Source organism: Osmia bicornis, chromosome 5 (assembly GCF_907164935.1).
Source record: "Osmia bicornis bicornis chromosome 5, iOsmBic2.1, whole genome shotgun sequence".
Classification (NCBI taxonomy): Eukaryota; Metazoa; Arthropoda; class Insecta; order Hymenoptera; family Megachilidae; genus Osmia; species Osmia bicornis.
Window position 1 is genome coordinate 1,742,140 of NC_060220.1, and position 12,316 is coordinate 1,754,455.

Here is a 12,316-nt window from a genome sequence, read left to right on the forward strand (position 1 = left end):
TGTTGAGTAGTTTCCGCTGTTTCTGTATAGATGGCGCAGCGGACGATTTTTAAAAACATTAATGGCGGTCTTTTTAAAATACAAGTTTGCCAAACAATTATTTTAACAATTGTTTTATATAGTCTGTTGTTGACTTTGACAGAATTTTCTAAAAACAAAGTAGAACCGGAAAGAGTCAAAATTAGGTCTTTACTGCTGTCAGTACGAGGTATAGTAAAAGAGGAACTGGAAAAACAGGCACGACTGTTATATCAGGTGTGCGCTCTCTGCACGCAGATCTAACTTAACTTAGGGGTGTCTGGGATCCCTTAAATCATGCCCCCCTCGAGAACAAAGGCATATTCAATATTTTTGTATCCGTATTCACTGTCTAACTTCAAAATAAAAAATTAATCACGATCCGCGCGTCACCTAGCGGAACCTACAATAGATAGTCTCACGCTTTCAGATTGAGAACGAACATCGCATATTTATGTGTTTTGAACAACAAACAAGTAAAGGTTTTCTAGTGTCGCACCGTTAATATCCACAAAATTTCGTAGCGGACGTGTCGAACAAGATGCGTAGAAAAATTATATCTCCTAACATCGCATAATCATGTTATACCCTGACCGGTGTCCAAGAACCGAAATAATGCGAGGTGGGTACATATGTACGAAGTGCGATCAATAAATTATTGAGAAAGTTTTGTCAAAAATATATTTCAAACATTTCAATGTTATATCAAGTTATAAAAGAATATTTTTATTCATTTATAACTTCTTTCAAATAAATACATTACGTTCAAGTGTACTAACTGGTGCGTTACTTTTAATATTTTAAAGTTAGTCGCACTTACGATACATCCAAAGATGTTTAAATTGACAATCAACAAGACGTGCTTAACTAGTGTTTTTAAAACGTCAGAAGAGCTTCAATTCTTAACGATGCTTCTATGTATATTATATTTTGCCTATCACCATATGAAATCATATTAATTAATTATTTAATCGGCATTCGATATGTTTTCGACAGCATAATTTTTCATTCAAATGGTGAATACTTGCTTTGAACTGTGCTAGAATTGCACAGATTTACTTTTCGCTTTTGTAATTTAATTCATTTTAATTTGTACATTTTCATTGAAGATAGTTGTTTAATGTAATTTATTTATAAACCTATCCGCAAAATCGTGTATTTAAGGTTAAACATAAAGTACTCATATTATTTACTTTCATTAAGTATTGCACATATTATAAATTATTATGTAATAATATATAATTGAATATACAATTCTTTGGGCTTTATAATGTGTTTAAGGATAGGCATAATGTAGTTATTGTTTATACATTTAAAGTACTATGAAAAGCTAAGTGATTACTATGCAAGAAGTATCAGTTGTGTTGACCTTGAAATTGTTATGTACTTTGTCAGCAATGCATATATTGAAGGAAGAATCGCTAGTGTCCTTTTTGCTTGAGTATTTCTTTTATTACATACATCAAAACTTTTGTCAATTTTAAATGAAGCTTGAATTAATTATAAACAAATGATAAAATTGAATAATTAGAACTTAATTAATAGGAAGTGTTAGGATATACAATTTTTATGTAATACGTAAACTTATCTGTCTACTTTTAATTTTATTTATATCTTTCTTTATATAATATTTAAGTTTAATGGATTAAAGGTGGACAAGTATGAAACATTAAACATGTCTCATGGCTGGAGGCAGGGGCAACAACAAGCAAAGTGGAAATTTAGACAGAATACATCAATGGCTCTATTGCCATCAGCTTTATGCTTCTGTCAAGCTTGAACTTCCTTTGAGTAAAATATTTAAAAAACATCAATGTAAAGAAGAGAGCCGGATCGTTACAAACAGTCTTAGAGATCTACATGATAACATTTTGAGGTAAAATAATAGTAATAACAATAATTTCATATTATAAGATACGTACAGGTATCATTAATTCAGAAATTCAAGGAATATTTATGAATAATAATCAGATTTACAATTGTATGAAAAAGTATACTTTTATAAGTATCAGCATGATTTAATTAAAGATTTTGTTTTATTATGTAATACTTGTTGCATCTGTTTACAGTTTGTATTTGTATCAAACAATTTATGTGTACAAAATGTAAATTTATAAATACATAAAACTGAATAGAACGTTTTATTGTAGCATATTTACGGATTCTTTGTATTGTGATTTTAATATAATATATGGACATAATATAATACGAACAAACCAGTGTATTATTAAAACAAGGGCTCCACATTTTTATAAGGTTCTCAAGCCTTATTTTATGCGCATTAACAATCATATTGATTGCATCATTGATAAACTGGAAATTTTTCAACATATAGAAGGCTTTGTGAGGTACTGCCATATTCCTAATCATTTATCTAGAGCAGTATCTATGAGAACTATATATGTATAGAATTTATTACTCATATAATGCAGACTATCTCTGCATGAACTATTGTATAATTCAGAAACATCTGTATAAATGTACATTTACTAAAAACTTTAAATATATTATTTTAAACACAGCAGTAATGTCAACAATGTTAACACAAATTTTTCTGAATTAACAGTTTAATGTATTCCTTATATCTAGAAGAAAAGATACTATTTGCATGCATTTATTTAAATTGTATATTAATGATAATTCTTTTAATAAAATAGTGTATGTTTTGTAATGTCATAAGAATCTGTATATCATCTACATTGTGTTTGCTACCTTTAATTTATATTTTTAAATAAAAATCTCTTTTTAATTATTTGAACTATGTTAATGATATTTCTCTGTTACTAAGTTTTTAAGGATTTTTAAATTGATCACTGGCTTGTTTTGTTATTTTTATGCACATAGAAGTTATTTTTGTATAATTAAATTTGCATTTTTGTAATGAAACTTAAAGAGCACCGTAAATAGTAGTCATTAGTAAGTAATATATATCTTTTCATTGTAAATACTATAAAGTGTACATAGTATTCTTCCTAAATACTCTTTTTATATTTCCAGACTGTTATATACCAATTCAAATTTATCAAAAGCAGAACAATCGTTGGTAGAATATATTCTGAGTGACTCAAAACTTATCGATACATCTTCTGCCATCAAAGTATCAGATGCTAATGAAAGGTTACAATTTATAATTATAATATTTTGAAATTTATTTTATCAATTTAATTAATGCTTATAAATATTTATGTTAAAGATATGTGGACTACGCGTCAGCTGATCGTCCCTTAACAAGCATTAAAAGCACAAGAAATGTAAGAGAATATGCTCCAGCGGATGTAAGTCCCACTTTGTCCGATATGGCTGATTCTGGTTTAGAAACTGGTTCTGTAAGTCCACACGAAAATACGACATCTGAAAACTCGAGCACTGATTTTGAAGAATTGCAAGTCACGGAATACAATTCAACAAACGACGACATAGACAAGATACGCGCTAGACGCGTAAACAATAAAGATCAGAAACTAGTTATCGATAATGAGCATTACAATTCGTCTAATTATAACAGCACGTGTCATCTGAAGGATTTGGTAGAGTCAGGATTGATGGAATGCGCTTCTAACGACCATAGCGCGACATGCTCTTCTTTTGATGCGGAACAGCCTCAATTAGATTCCTCTAGTTCATCCACAGAAAATGCTCCGAAAGCGAAACCGCATACGGACGAGATATTTCAGTATGAAAACCAAGTACTTAGCGATCTATTTTACGAATCGGACTGTGGCAGTGATGAAAATGAATCATTTGAATTTATTGATCTTGGCAATGCATCATCCCTGAGTACCGATGCAGAAAGAACGTCAGCGAAAGAAGATTCTACTGAAAAATTACAAGATGAAAATCTTTGTCAGTCCAATTACTCCCAAGCTGATAATGCACAGTCAGAAAATGTAAATCACGGATCATCTCACGATACAACCAAGCAGAAAAGTTCCTCCAATACAAGCAATTATTATTTCATTGATGCATCGACGCTTAACGACGAAATAGAGGTTCCAGCATCGAACGTGGTTAAAAATCATTGTTTCGAGGACAAACCGCAATCGTATACTTCTTACACCTTCAAATATGTTACAAGTAAATCAAACGATTTCGTTGACGAGCAGTGTTACAAATTCACACCCCTTAAAGCGACTAATCTACAAACTGGACACGAGAAAGTAGCAGAATTTCAGAGGGAGTTGAAGCTTACAGAATACCTAGAACCGCTCGCTGATACGCAAAAAGTAAAAAGAACCGATTCCATATCCGAGGATAAGATAAATTTAAATACAGAGACGAATAAAGAATCGTTGGTAGTAGAAATTAAGGAAGCTGACAGCGGTGAAAGTGCGCATCCTTCTCCTTGCCCTGACAATAATACAAATATAAACAACGACCGACATGTTGCATCGCGAACAAACAACCCTAGTGTCTCGGTCGCGGTGTATACTGAAAAAGAAACAGACGAACAATCCAATAATAATAATAATAATAATAATAATAATTCAGTGGAAGATACTCGACGACCTTCTCTCATTAGAAGGAACACATTCGAGCTGGACTCGAATGACGAAAAACTGTCGGTATTGCGACAAGAATACGAACGACGCCAAGGTAATCTCGTTTTCCAGAATGCTATACCTCAGTACTCTGGACACCGGGTCGACGGCGATTCCTGTTTTATTCCTCCAGAAGAACCATCGATTCCAATGAACAGTGTACTGAAGAAATTCACCATGGAGGTTCAAGTACCAAGCGATCCTCAATATCATCCAGTACCGTATCTGTCTTTAGATAATACAAAATATGAGAGCGATCACACGCCACCAGATGCTGATTCCTTTTTGCAAAACAAATCCAATACAGTATATCCTGTAACAAAGAGCGCCAGTGATGAAATAGTTACCGATCACCACGCAGAGTTGGATAATGATACTAGCAACTGCAGTAACAGCTTGCCTGTTACCTTATGTTACGCTATAGAAAATGATAGAACGGATACGATGAAGAAAATAAAAAGTAAATGCGACGAGACAGCGCCAATTATTTCTGGAGGTGTCAGCACATCGGACTATTCAAAGCCTACCGATAGTCCCACTGTGCGACGAAAAACAGAATCCACCCCTATCGTTTCTGGAGGTTCCGTAATCATGAACGAACCTGATCTAAGAATAAAACCAACGAGAATGTCTTCCTCCATGACCGCATGGGTGGTTGACATGAGCGACTGCAATAAGAATGATCCTAAATCGAGCAACGTTCATACAGGAATGTCGCAAAGTTTCTCCACTTCTGAATGCATGAAGAGACCAGCGAGAAAGATAAGTAATCATGATAAACACGGGAGTCTAGGTTTCTTTGTTAATTTGAAAGACATGGATAACAAACCAGCCGCAGAACAGAATCATCCGACAGAGAAGAAGGAACAAAACGGATGTAGTAAATCTTACTGTGAATTTTACGTTGACATGTCCAACGCGACTGAATCATTGAAACCTAAAAAACCAGAGATAGAAGAGCCTGCTGATAAATGCGAGAAATCCAACGAAGGTAACGATAAAAAGAATATTTTCTCTATGTTCATTGATTTAAGCGATCCGCCCAAGAATCCAGAGAACACTCTGCAGCTTTCGCACAGAAGTTTCTCTGCGTTCTCCGACAAACAGGTAGAAGCAAAGTCGGACGATTCTAATTCCAGTAAAAATAGCAGTATCACCGCGAGGGAAGATCAATCGTCGACGGAACAAAAGTGTGTCAGAGAGAAAGCGAAACCGAGCGTTTTCATGTATATAGAGTCTGATTCTCCGGTGGTGAGAAGGAGGACTTTGTCCACGTCTCGGCCAGCGTTTAAACGACATTCCTGGAACGTGGATAAGACGCAGAGTGTTAATAATAATGGACAGGTTGCGAAGGAGTTGATGTTTAGAAAAGAGCACAAACGAGCGCACAGTCTTTCCGTGGATCGGGGAGACTTGAAGAAATTCCAAGGGAAGCCTAATTCGTCGACGAACTCTCTGAGCGACCCAACGAAACCAGAATCAATCCCGCAGAAGAATCCGAAACTTCTTCAGGAAGGTAATAATGTGACCAACATGGATACATCTTCGGAGGATTGTTTCGAGTACGACGTAAGGGATACACCGCCGAATTCTCACGTTGAAATAATCAACGAGGAACTTCGTGTCAGTATAAAGGAACACGAATATACCGAATTAAAAACTGAACGAACCACGGAGAGTTTGAACGTAGCTGATGTTAAAGCGTACGAGGACGAATATTCAGAGACTTCTGGATGGGAGAAGACTTGTACAGAAAGTACCGAGGGACAAACGCGGAAGAGCGAAACGTTTGATATAAGTAGCGGCAGCGGGCCGTCCCCTGATAGCGATAATCATGATTACGAATTGTCGGAATTGTTGAACGGAGAAGTGCCAAACATGGATCGATCTCAGGTAGTTCCTGCTGTAGGTAGTAAAATATCGGAGACCCATAAATCTTTGAACGAAACTATTAAAAAGATTGAAAGCGAATTGAAGAATCCGGATTATGTACAAACAGAGACGACGTATGATAATCATAACGCGGTATCAAAGAAAAGCGAAAGGGTTGCAGGGAATAATTTGAAGAGTACGTCTTCGAATTTTGTTCGATTGTCTGATCTGGATAAGACACCTGTAGCATCTCACAGCGCAGACATTTTGTGTGTAAAAGAAGATAGAAGCACCTATCGAGTACGCAACAATATTTCAGAGACTTCTTGGATTGAAAATAAATTACTGATTTCAAGGACCAATGGATCGGTAAGACCACCTCCCAGAAAATTTCCATCGATCATGAGTACCTCGTTACCGCCTAAGCAAAAATCTCCTCTGGAAGAGTTAACAGGGGAGTACGATGGGGAAGGAATTATATCAGAGTCTGATTTAAGCAGCATGCAAAGCAGCATGGGTCGTTCTGGTGCTGGTAAGCGCTTTGTTATATTAGAATAAAAAGAATAAAGAATAGTGAAATTGATTGTGTACTTACTTCCAGAAGGAAGCACAGAAGAAACCGAGACATCCAGTTTAGCAGGGAGTAGACCATATAATAGATTAGGAGAAGACTTGCTAAGAATGTTCTTAGAGGAGATCAATCCGGATGTTACTATAGATGTAGCAGGTCGTCGTATAAGAGCTCATAAATGTATATTAAGTTCTCGTTGTCAATATTTTGCGGCGATTCTTAGCGGTGGATGGATCGAGAGTGCTGGAAATGTTATTTCTCTGCAAGGATACTCTTACGATGCGGTACATTTTGCACTGTGCCACATATATAGCGGGGAAAGTAACATACCAGATTCTATAAGTATAGTTGAACTTGCTACGTTAGCTGACATGTTATGCTTGGAGGGTCTGAAAGAAATTATTGGATATACGCTTAAAGTTAAATATTGTCACTTGTTTCACAAGGTATATAAGAATTTATATGTATAATTATTTAAGCTGAAAATTTCATTATCAGAACAATAACTTGTTAGATAAATTGTTTCACAGCCTTGCCAGATATGTGCCGTTGGTGTGTTAGAATGTATGCCTCTAGCAGCAGCTTACGGTCTTGACGAAGTTTACCGAAAATCTCTTCGATGGGTTACCAGGCATTTTGTACGAATTTGGCCATGTAAAGCATTCGCGACGCTTCCAAAAGAACTCATGGCAAAGTGTTACCATCAACATATTGTGCATATGGTACGTTCAGTGCGTCATAATATCTTTTTCAATTAAAACAATTTTTATTTTCATTCTCACAAATAACAGTCTACGGACAACGTACTTCAAACGATGATGGATTGTGACAAACTGTTGGCGACCTTACCAAACGTACGTTGGGCTGAACCGGTGTTCAGAATGGTTTCAAATTTATTGGAAACGTCGGTGAAATTTTTATCGGACAATTTCTCAGGAGTACTAGGAAACGAGAATTTCCAATCTCTTGGACGAGAATTAACGTGGAACATAAGTCGTTTAGAAGATAACTTTTTAGCAGCAGCTGAACGCTTGCCGCCTGATCAAGCTTGCAAAAGTTATTCAAAATTGCATAAGATGTTAGCCTCGGTGCAACAGGACGAAGCCCAAGAAAAATTTAAATGGGGCCCATTGTTTATTGATTTCTTGAAAAAAATTCAGAGTCGAGTGGAAAAATGCTTGGTTAGAGACGCGGCACGAGCCGCAAGGACAACTACCTGGTTAAAAATGGACTTGGAACTTCGACGTAGGATACAAGAGTTGGCTTGCCTTGTAATTTTACCTCGCGAGACCATAAAACGTCAACCAAAGAATCCTAACTTTATTAAAGTAAGTAACGTTATTCAATGATAATTTATCGAATATCGTTTTCTAATACATTTATCTGATACAGGAACCCAGACCGACGTCGAGTCGTTCAATGACGAATAGAAGCTTAGATTTGAAACGGGTAAAAATGGTTATATCCGAGCATAATCATAAAACTTTGAAACAAATGGCAGTGGTCCAGCAGCAACAGACGAAGAAAGTTTTTAACAAACCAAAAAGCGATCCACTCGAACGTAAAATGCAAAATGATAAACAAATCACTACTACAGAAACGAATCGACCAAAATCGTGGCCCAATAAATTAGAGGTAATCATTATTCCATCGTTTCTTTTTCTAAAATTTACTTTCGATAGTTGCAAATAAATTCCAAATTATTTTTAAACAGTCAGGATTTTATCGTGCGCTAATTTTTAGGTGAAATCGAGGTATCTGGAGCCTAGAAATAAATCCGTTCCTAAAGAAACTGTGCCACCCCCGCAACAAGAAAAGGTAATGGTACAACAACGACGGAAAATAATGATTTCATCTTCAGATTCATCTCGAACGTCTAGTCCGGCAATGAAACGTGCTACGGATAAGAAACCATTGGCCAAGATAAAATTGCCTATAAAGAAGGACGTGAAAGCTCTTTCCTCGGATAGTTTAACCGAATCGAATGCCACTAGAACAAATAATAATAAAAAAGATTCTATCAGTAAAAGTTGTGGCATTACGCGTCCAGAATCGCCGTCGTTCAAGCAAAAGAATACAGAAATAGGTTTATCTGTAGATTCGTTAGCAGAATCTAAAAACAAGCCTGCGGTTGTTAAGAAGAAAACGAACAAAATGGACACTTCGATGTCCACCGATAGTTTGATGACTGAAATGACAACAACACCGAAATCAAACACGTCAAATAAACTGTCACCGACTTTGGGGAAAGCAGCGAACAAAGCACAAGTTTTTGATAAAGGGGCAAAGAAAAGTTCACCGCCTACGCAACAAAGAAGTCCATTGACGGCATTGAGGAGACCACGAAAGTCCTTGGAAAGTTCAACTGCAGCTAGTAGAAGTAGGGCAGCAGCGATAAGCGCTTATCATTTGCGAAGAAATCTTTTGGATGCTGCAAAGACCCCGGATGTACCGAGTAAGTCATTGAATAACGTGTCGTATAAAACTACAAGCACTCGGCCGGTTTCACAAACCACGGTTAATCACCCTAGCGTAACGAGAGAAAAGAAAGAATCGGTATTGAATCAACAGGGTTCCGAGAGCCCTAGTAAACGATCTTCCCCTAAATCGTCTGGCACTAATAAAATAAGTAAACCTACCGTCGTTAATAAAAGAATAACTGGTAATAGTAAAGCATCTTGCGATGAGAAATCTAAAAATAAGTGCCATAACGGGGAAGTCCCGAAACAACCTACGGTAGGTTCTAGATCGGGAACCTTTTTGAAAGATGAGCCCACAATACTTAAGAAAGCGGATATTAAATCTTCTCAAATTAATACTTAAATACACAGACTGGTCGCTATGTGTGTTTTTCTTCATACATCGCGCCATTTAGTTTTACGAATTAAATATAAAGAAAAAGAAACTATCGTCTTTAACCGCAAAACGTGATAATTCAAACCGCGGACTCGTACTATGTGTAAAAATAGAATTATATATAATTTTAATTTAAAGCAGGTTGCAGTTGATATTATTAATAATCAAAAGAAAATATATTTGAAATGCATTTATTAGATTATAGAAAGAAAAAAAAAAAACGTGCTATGATTTTTGTTGTAACGTTAAAGGTAATTATGAAATATGGCACTAGGAGTATGCAAGTTTCAAATTAAAAGTCGTTTCTTTAGTTATATGATCCTTTCAATTATCTGGCAGAGTGGGAATCTTTAGAGACGTCTTAAGTATTGATTGCATTCAATTAAACTATTACACAGTTAGAATGTGTTTAAACAAATATCACAATCACAAACGCAGCTAGCTTAATATCCCACCCAATTCTCAACCAATGTGCGCATTAATGTCATAGTATTACATACTGCATATTTATAGATTGTAGATGTAACATGGCCAGTTATACAATACATTTAGATAGACAGACCTTTCTTTCTTCCACATTAAAGAGCCATATCATCTGTAATTGTCTTGTAGAATTATATACTAATTTGATTAATTGCAGTATATGTAAAGTAACTTTTTCTTACCATTTAATGTTGCCATCATACCAATTAATACTTGTAAGTAGAATTCTGTTTATCCTCCAGCGTTTCTTATTAATGAATTATATGTAGTTATTGTATTTATTTATTAAATTTATATCTCTATTTTGCAATGTACATTTTTATGCAATATTTGTATCTAGTCATTTATATTTTAAATATTTACTTTTATGTAATGTTAATAAATAATTCGATATAATGTTAAAAACGACTTGGATTTTTTAGAACTTACTTTTCAGAAATGCTTTTGTATACATTCATATTCAGATTAAATGTATGACAATAATATAATTAATTATACATCTAACAACGTGCCTCGAGGTCTTGCTCTTTTAGGATCTGCTTCAGGAGGAGGCATAGCTTTCCGTTTGTTCATTCCTTTCCTCTCTAATTGTTTCTCTATTATTCTAGCATTATTAGCATACGAGTCGGCAACTTCTCTCTGAAAATACGAAACAATTTTTAATGTAGTATTGTTCTTAAATAACGTAGATATTCTATTAGAATCAAATGTAGTTTTATTTTGTAGTATTTTATTCATTCATTTTTTCATCTTATTTGAATATTAGTTTAGGTTTGGAGATTAATGATCCAATATATAAATAAACATGTTACCGCTTCAATTTCATCTTCCTCTTCATCAATTGTAGAGACAGTAACAGAACTGAATTTTCCCATATTTTTAGTATGTTTTGTAACCATTATTTTCTTGGGTTTTTCAATAGCTACTTGATTATATATATCTGTCATTGGACCTTCTCCAGAACTTTTAATCACAGCACCTTTTACAATAAATACAACATTTGTTCCTTGATCATGTTTGTAATAGAGAAACAGGCCACATCTGTGAAGATACATGTACACATTATAATTGATACCTCTAAGAAGTTGCAGAAACAACTTATAACGTACATACAGATAAGATTTTACTTTTCAGAACTTTTTAAAGTCTTTAAAAAATAATGTTAAGTAAAATAAAACATTCTCACTTTTTGCATTTTTGACGATATTGTTTTTCTATGCCTTCAGTACGTTTCAAATATACAACTTCATCTTGCTCACAGGTCATTTTGTGAGCGTGTTTACTACCATCAATAACACGTGCACCATCTCTTTTTCTTAAAGGTAACTTTTCTATAGCACAATCTGTAAAAATATGAAAAAATACATGTTAATATACGCCTCTACTTATAATTTATACTAGAATAAAATAATATGCATAATTGATCTAACCTAAAATTAATGTCATTTGCCCACATAAGCAATAATAAATGTGCAATGGTTTCTCTTCACTGTATTCTTCTTGATCTTTAGTATCCGAACATATTATACTTCTTGATACTACTTTTGGCATTTTTATTTTTAATTATAAACATAAACACAATAACAATCAGCTGTCATTGATAGCTGGTGATAGCTACCAATTGTGTGATCAAATAAACCAGAATTTTTCAAGTTTATCAAATGAAATAAAGTATCCCTTGAACATAAATGATGATAAAAGCTATTGATGCCTATAAATCATTTTGCAATAATTATATAAAATAAACATCTTTGAACGAGTTTCTGAATTCCAGGTTTAAATTTGTCCTGCCAAGATTAGAAAAATACTTCCCTAGAACGTATCAGTCGTAGCACGAAGATAACGAATGCAATTTATTGTCATTATAAATAGAAAATAATAAGATGAATGATGTCGAAGTCTACTTAAACTTGTTTTGTTTTCGAAAAATCGTTTCTTTGTGTTTGAAATATTGGATACTTCGTATGTGAACAAAAAG

The 12,316-nt window shown here is 34.6% G+C and overlaps 2 protein-coding genes across 7 annotated transcripts; one reads left to right on the forward strand and one right to left on the reverse strand.

Annotated features, from left to right (window-relative positions):
- The first annotated feature begins 419 nt into the window (after positions 1–419).
- On the forward strand, positions 420–10,849 carry LOC114871204. 6 transcript variants are annotated; one of them, XM_029176822.2, is made up of 10 exons: positions 420–640; positions 1,670–1,894; positions 2,169–2,366; positions 3,016–3,135; positions 3,212–6,960; positions 7,030–7,445; positions 7,530–7,721; positions 7,791–8,327; positions 8,392–8,634; positions 8,743–10,849. In XM_029176822.2, exons 2-10 carry the CDS (start codon positions 1,701–1,703, stop codon positions 9,820–9,822), a joined length of 6,729 nt encoding a protein of 2,242 aa, XP_029032655.2. In that variant the 5' UTR covers positions 420–640; positions 1,670–1,700; the 3' UTR covers positions 9,823–10,849. The 6 variants fall into 6 exon arrangements, with proteins under 6 accessions (XP_029032655.2, XP_029032658.2, XP_029032660.2 ...); XM_029176825.2 differs by having other exon boundaries at positions 7,033–7,445; XM_046285973.1 differs by lacking the exon at positions 420–640 and adding an exon at positions 684–799.
- LOC114871207 (STING ER exit protein) lies at positions 10,732–11,996 on the reverse strand. Its single transcript, XM_029176831.2, has 4 exons — positions 11,769–11,996; positions 11,525–11,681; positions 11,151–11,379; positions 10,732–10,977 (listed from the first exon to the last, which is right to left on the reverse strand). The coding sequence occupies exons 1-4, from the start codon at positions 11,887–11,889 to the stop codon at positions 10,831–10,833; spliced, it is 654 nt and encodes a 217-aa protein (XP_029032664.1). The 5' UTR covers positions 11,890–11,996; the 3' UTR covers positions 10,732–10,830.
- Between the last annotated feature and the right edge of the window lie 320 nt (positions 11,997–12,316).

What these genes read in the sequence shown, in the direction of transcription:
- LOC114871204 (XM_029176822.2), top strand. Translation starts at nt 1,701, where the DNA reads ATGGCTGGAGGCAGGGGCAACAACAAGCAAAGTGGAAATTTAGACAGA. An exon ending in CTACATGATAACATTTTGAG is followed by an intron (nt 1,895 to 2,168) that starts GTAAAATAATAG and finishes GTTTTATTGTAG; the next exon opens with CATATTTACGGATTCTTTGT. An exon ending in ATTGTCACTTGTTTCACAAG is followed by an intron (nt 7,446 to 7,529) that starts GTATATAAGAAT and finishes ATTGTTTCACAG; the next exon opens with CCTTGCCAGATATGTGCCGT.
- LOC114871207 (XM_029176831.2), bottom strand. Translation starts at nt 11,889, where the DNA reads ATGCCAAAAGTAGTATCAAGAAGTATAATATGTTCGGATACTAAAGAT. An exon ending in TATCGTCAAAAATGCAAAAA is followed by an intron (nt 11,380 to 11,524) that starts GTGAGAATGTTT and finishes GTATCTTCACAG; the next exon opens with ATGTGGCCTGTTTCTCTATT. An exon ending in AGGAAGATGAAATTGAAGCG is followed by an intron (nt 10,978 to 11,150) that starts GTAACATGTTTA and finishes TCGTATTTTCAG; the next exon opens with AGAGAAGTTGCCGACTCGTA.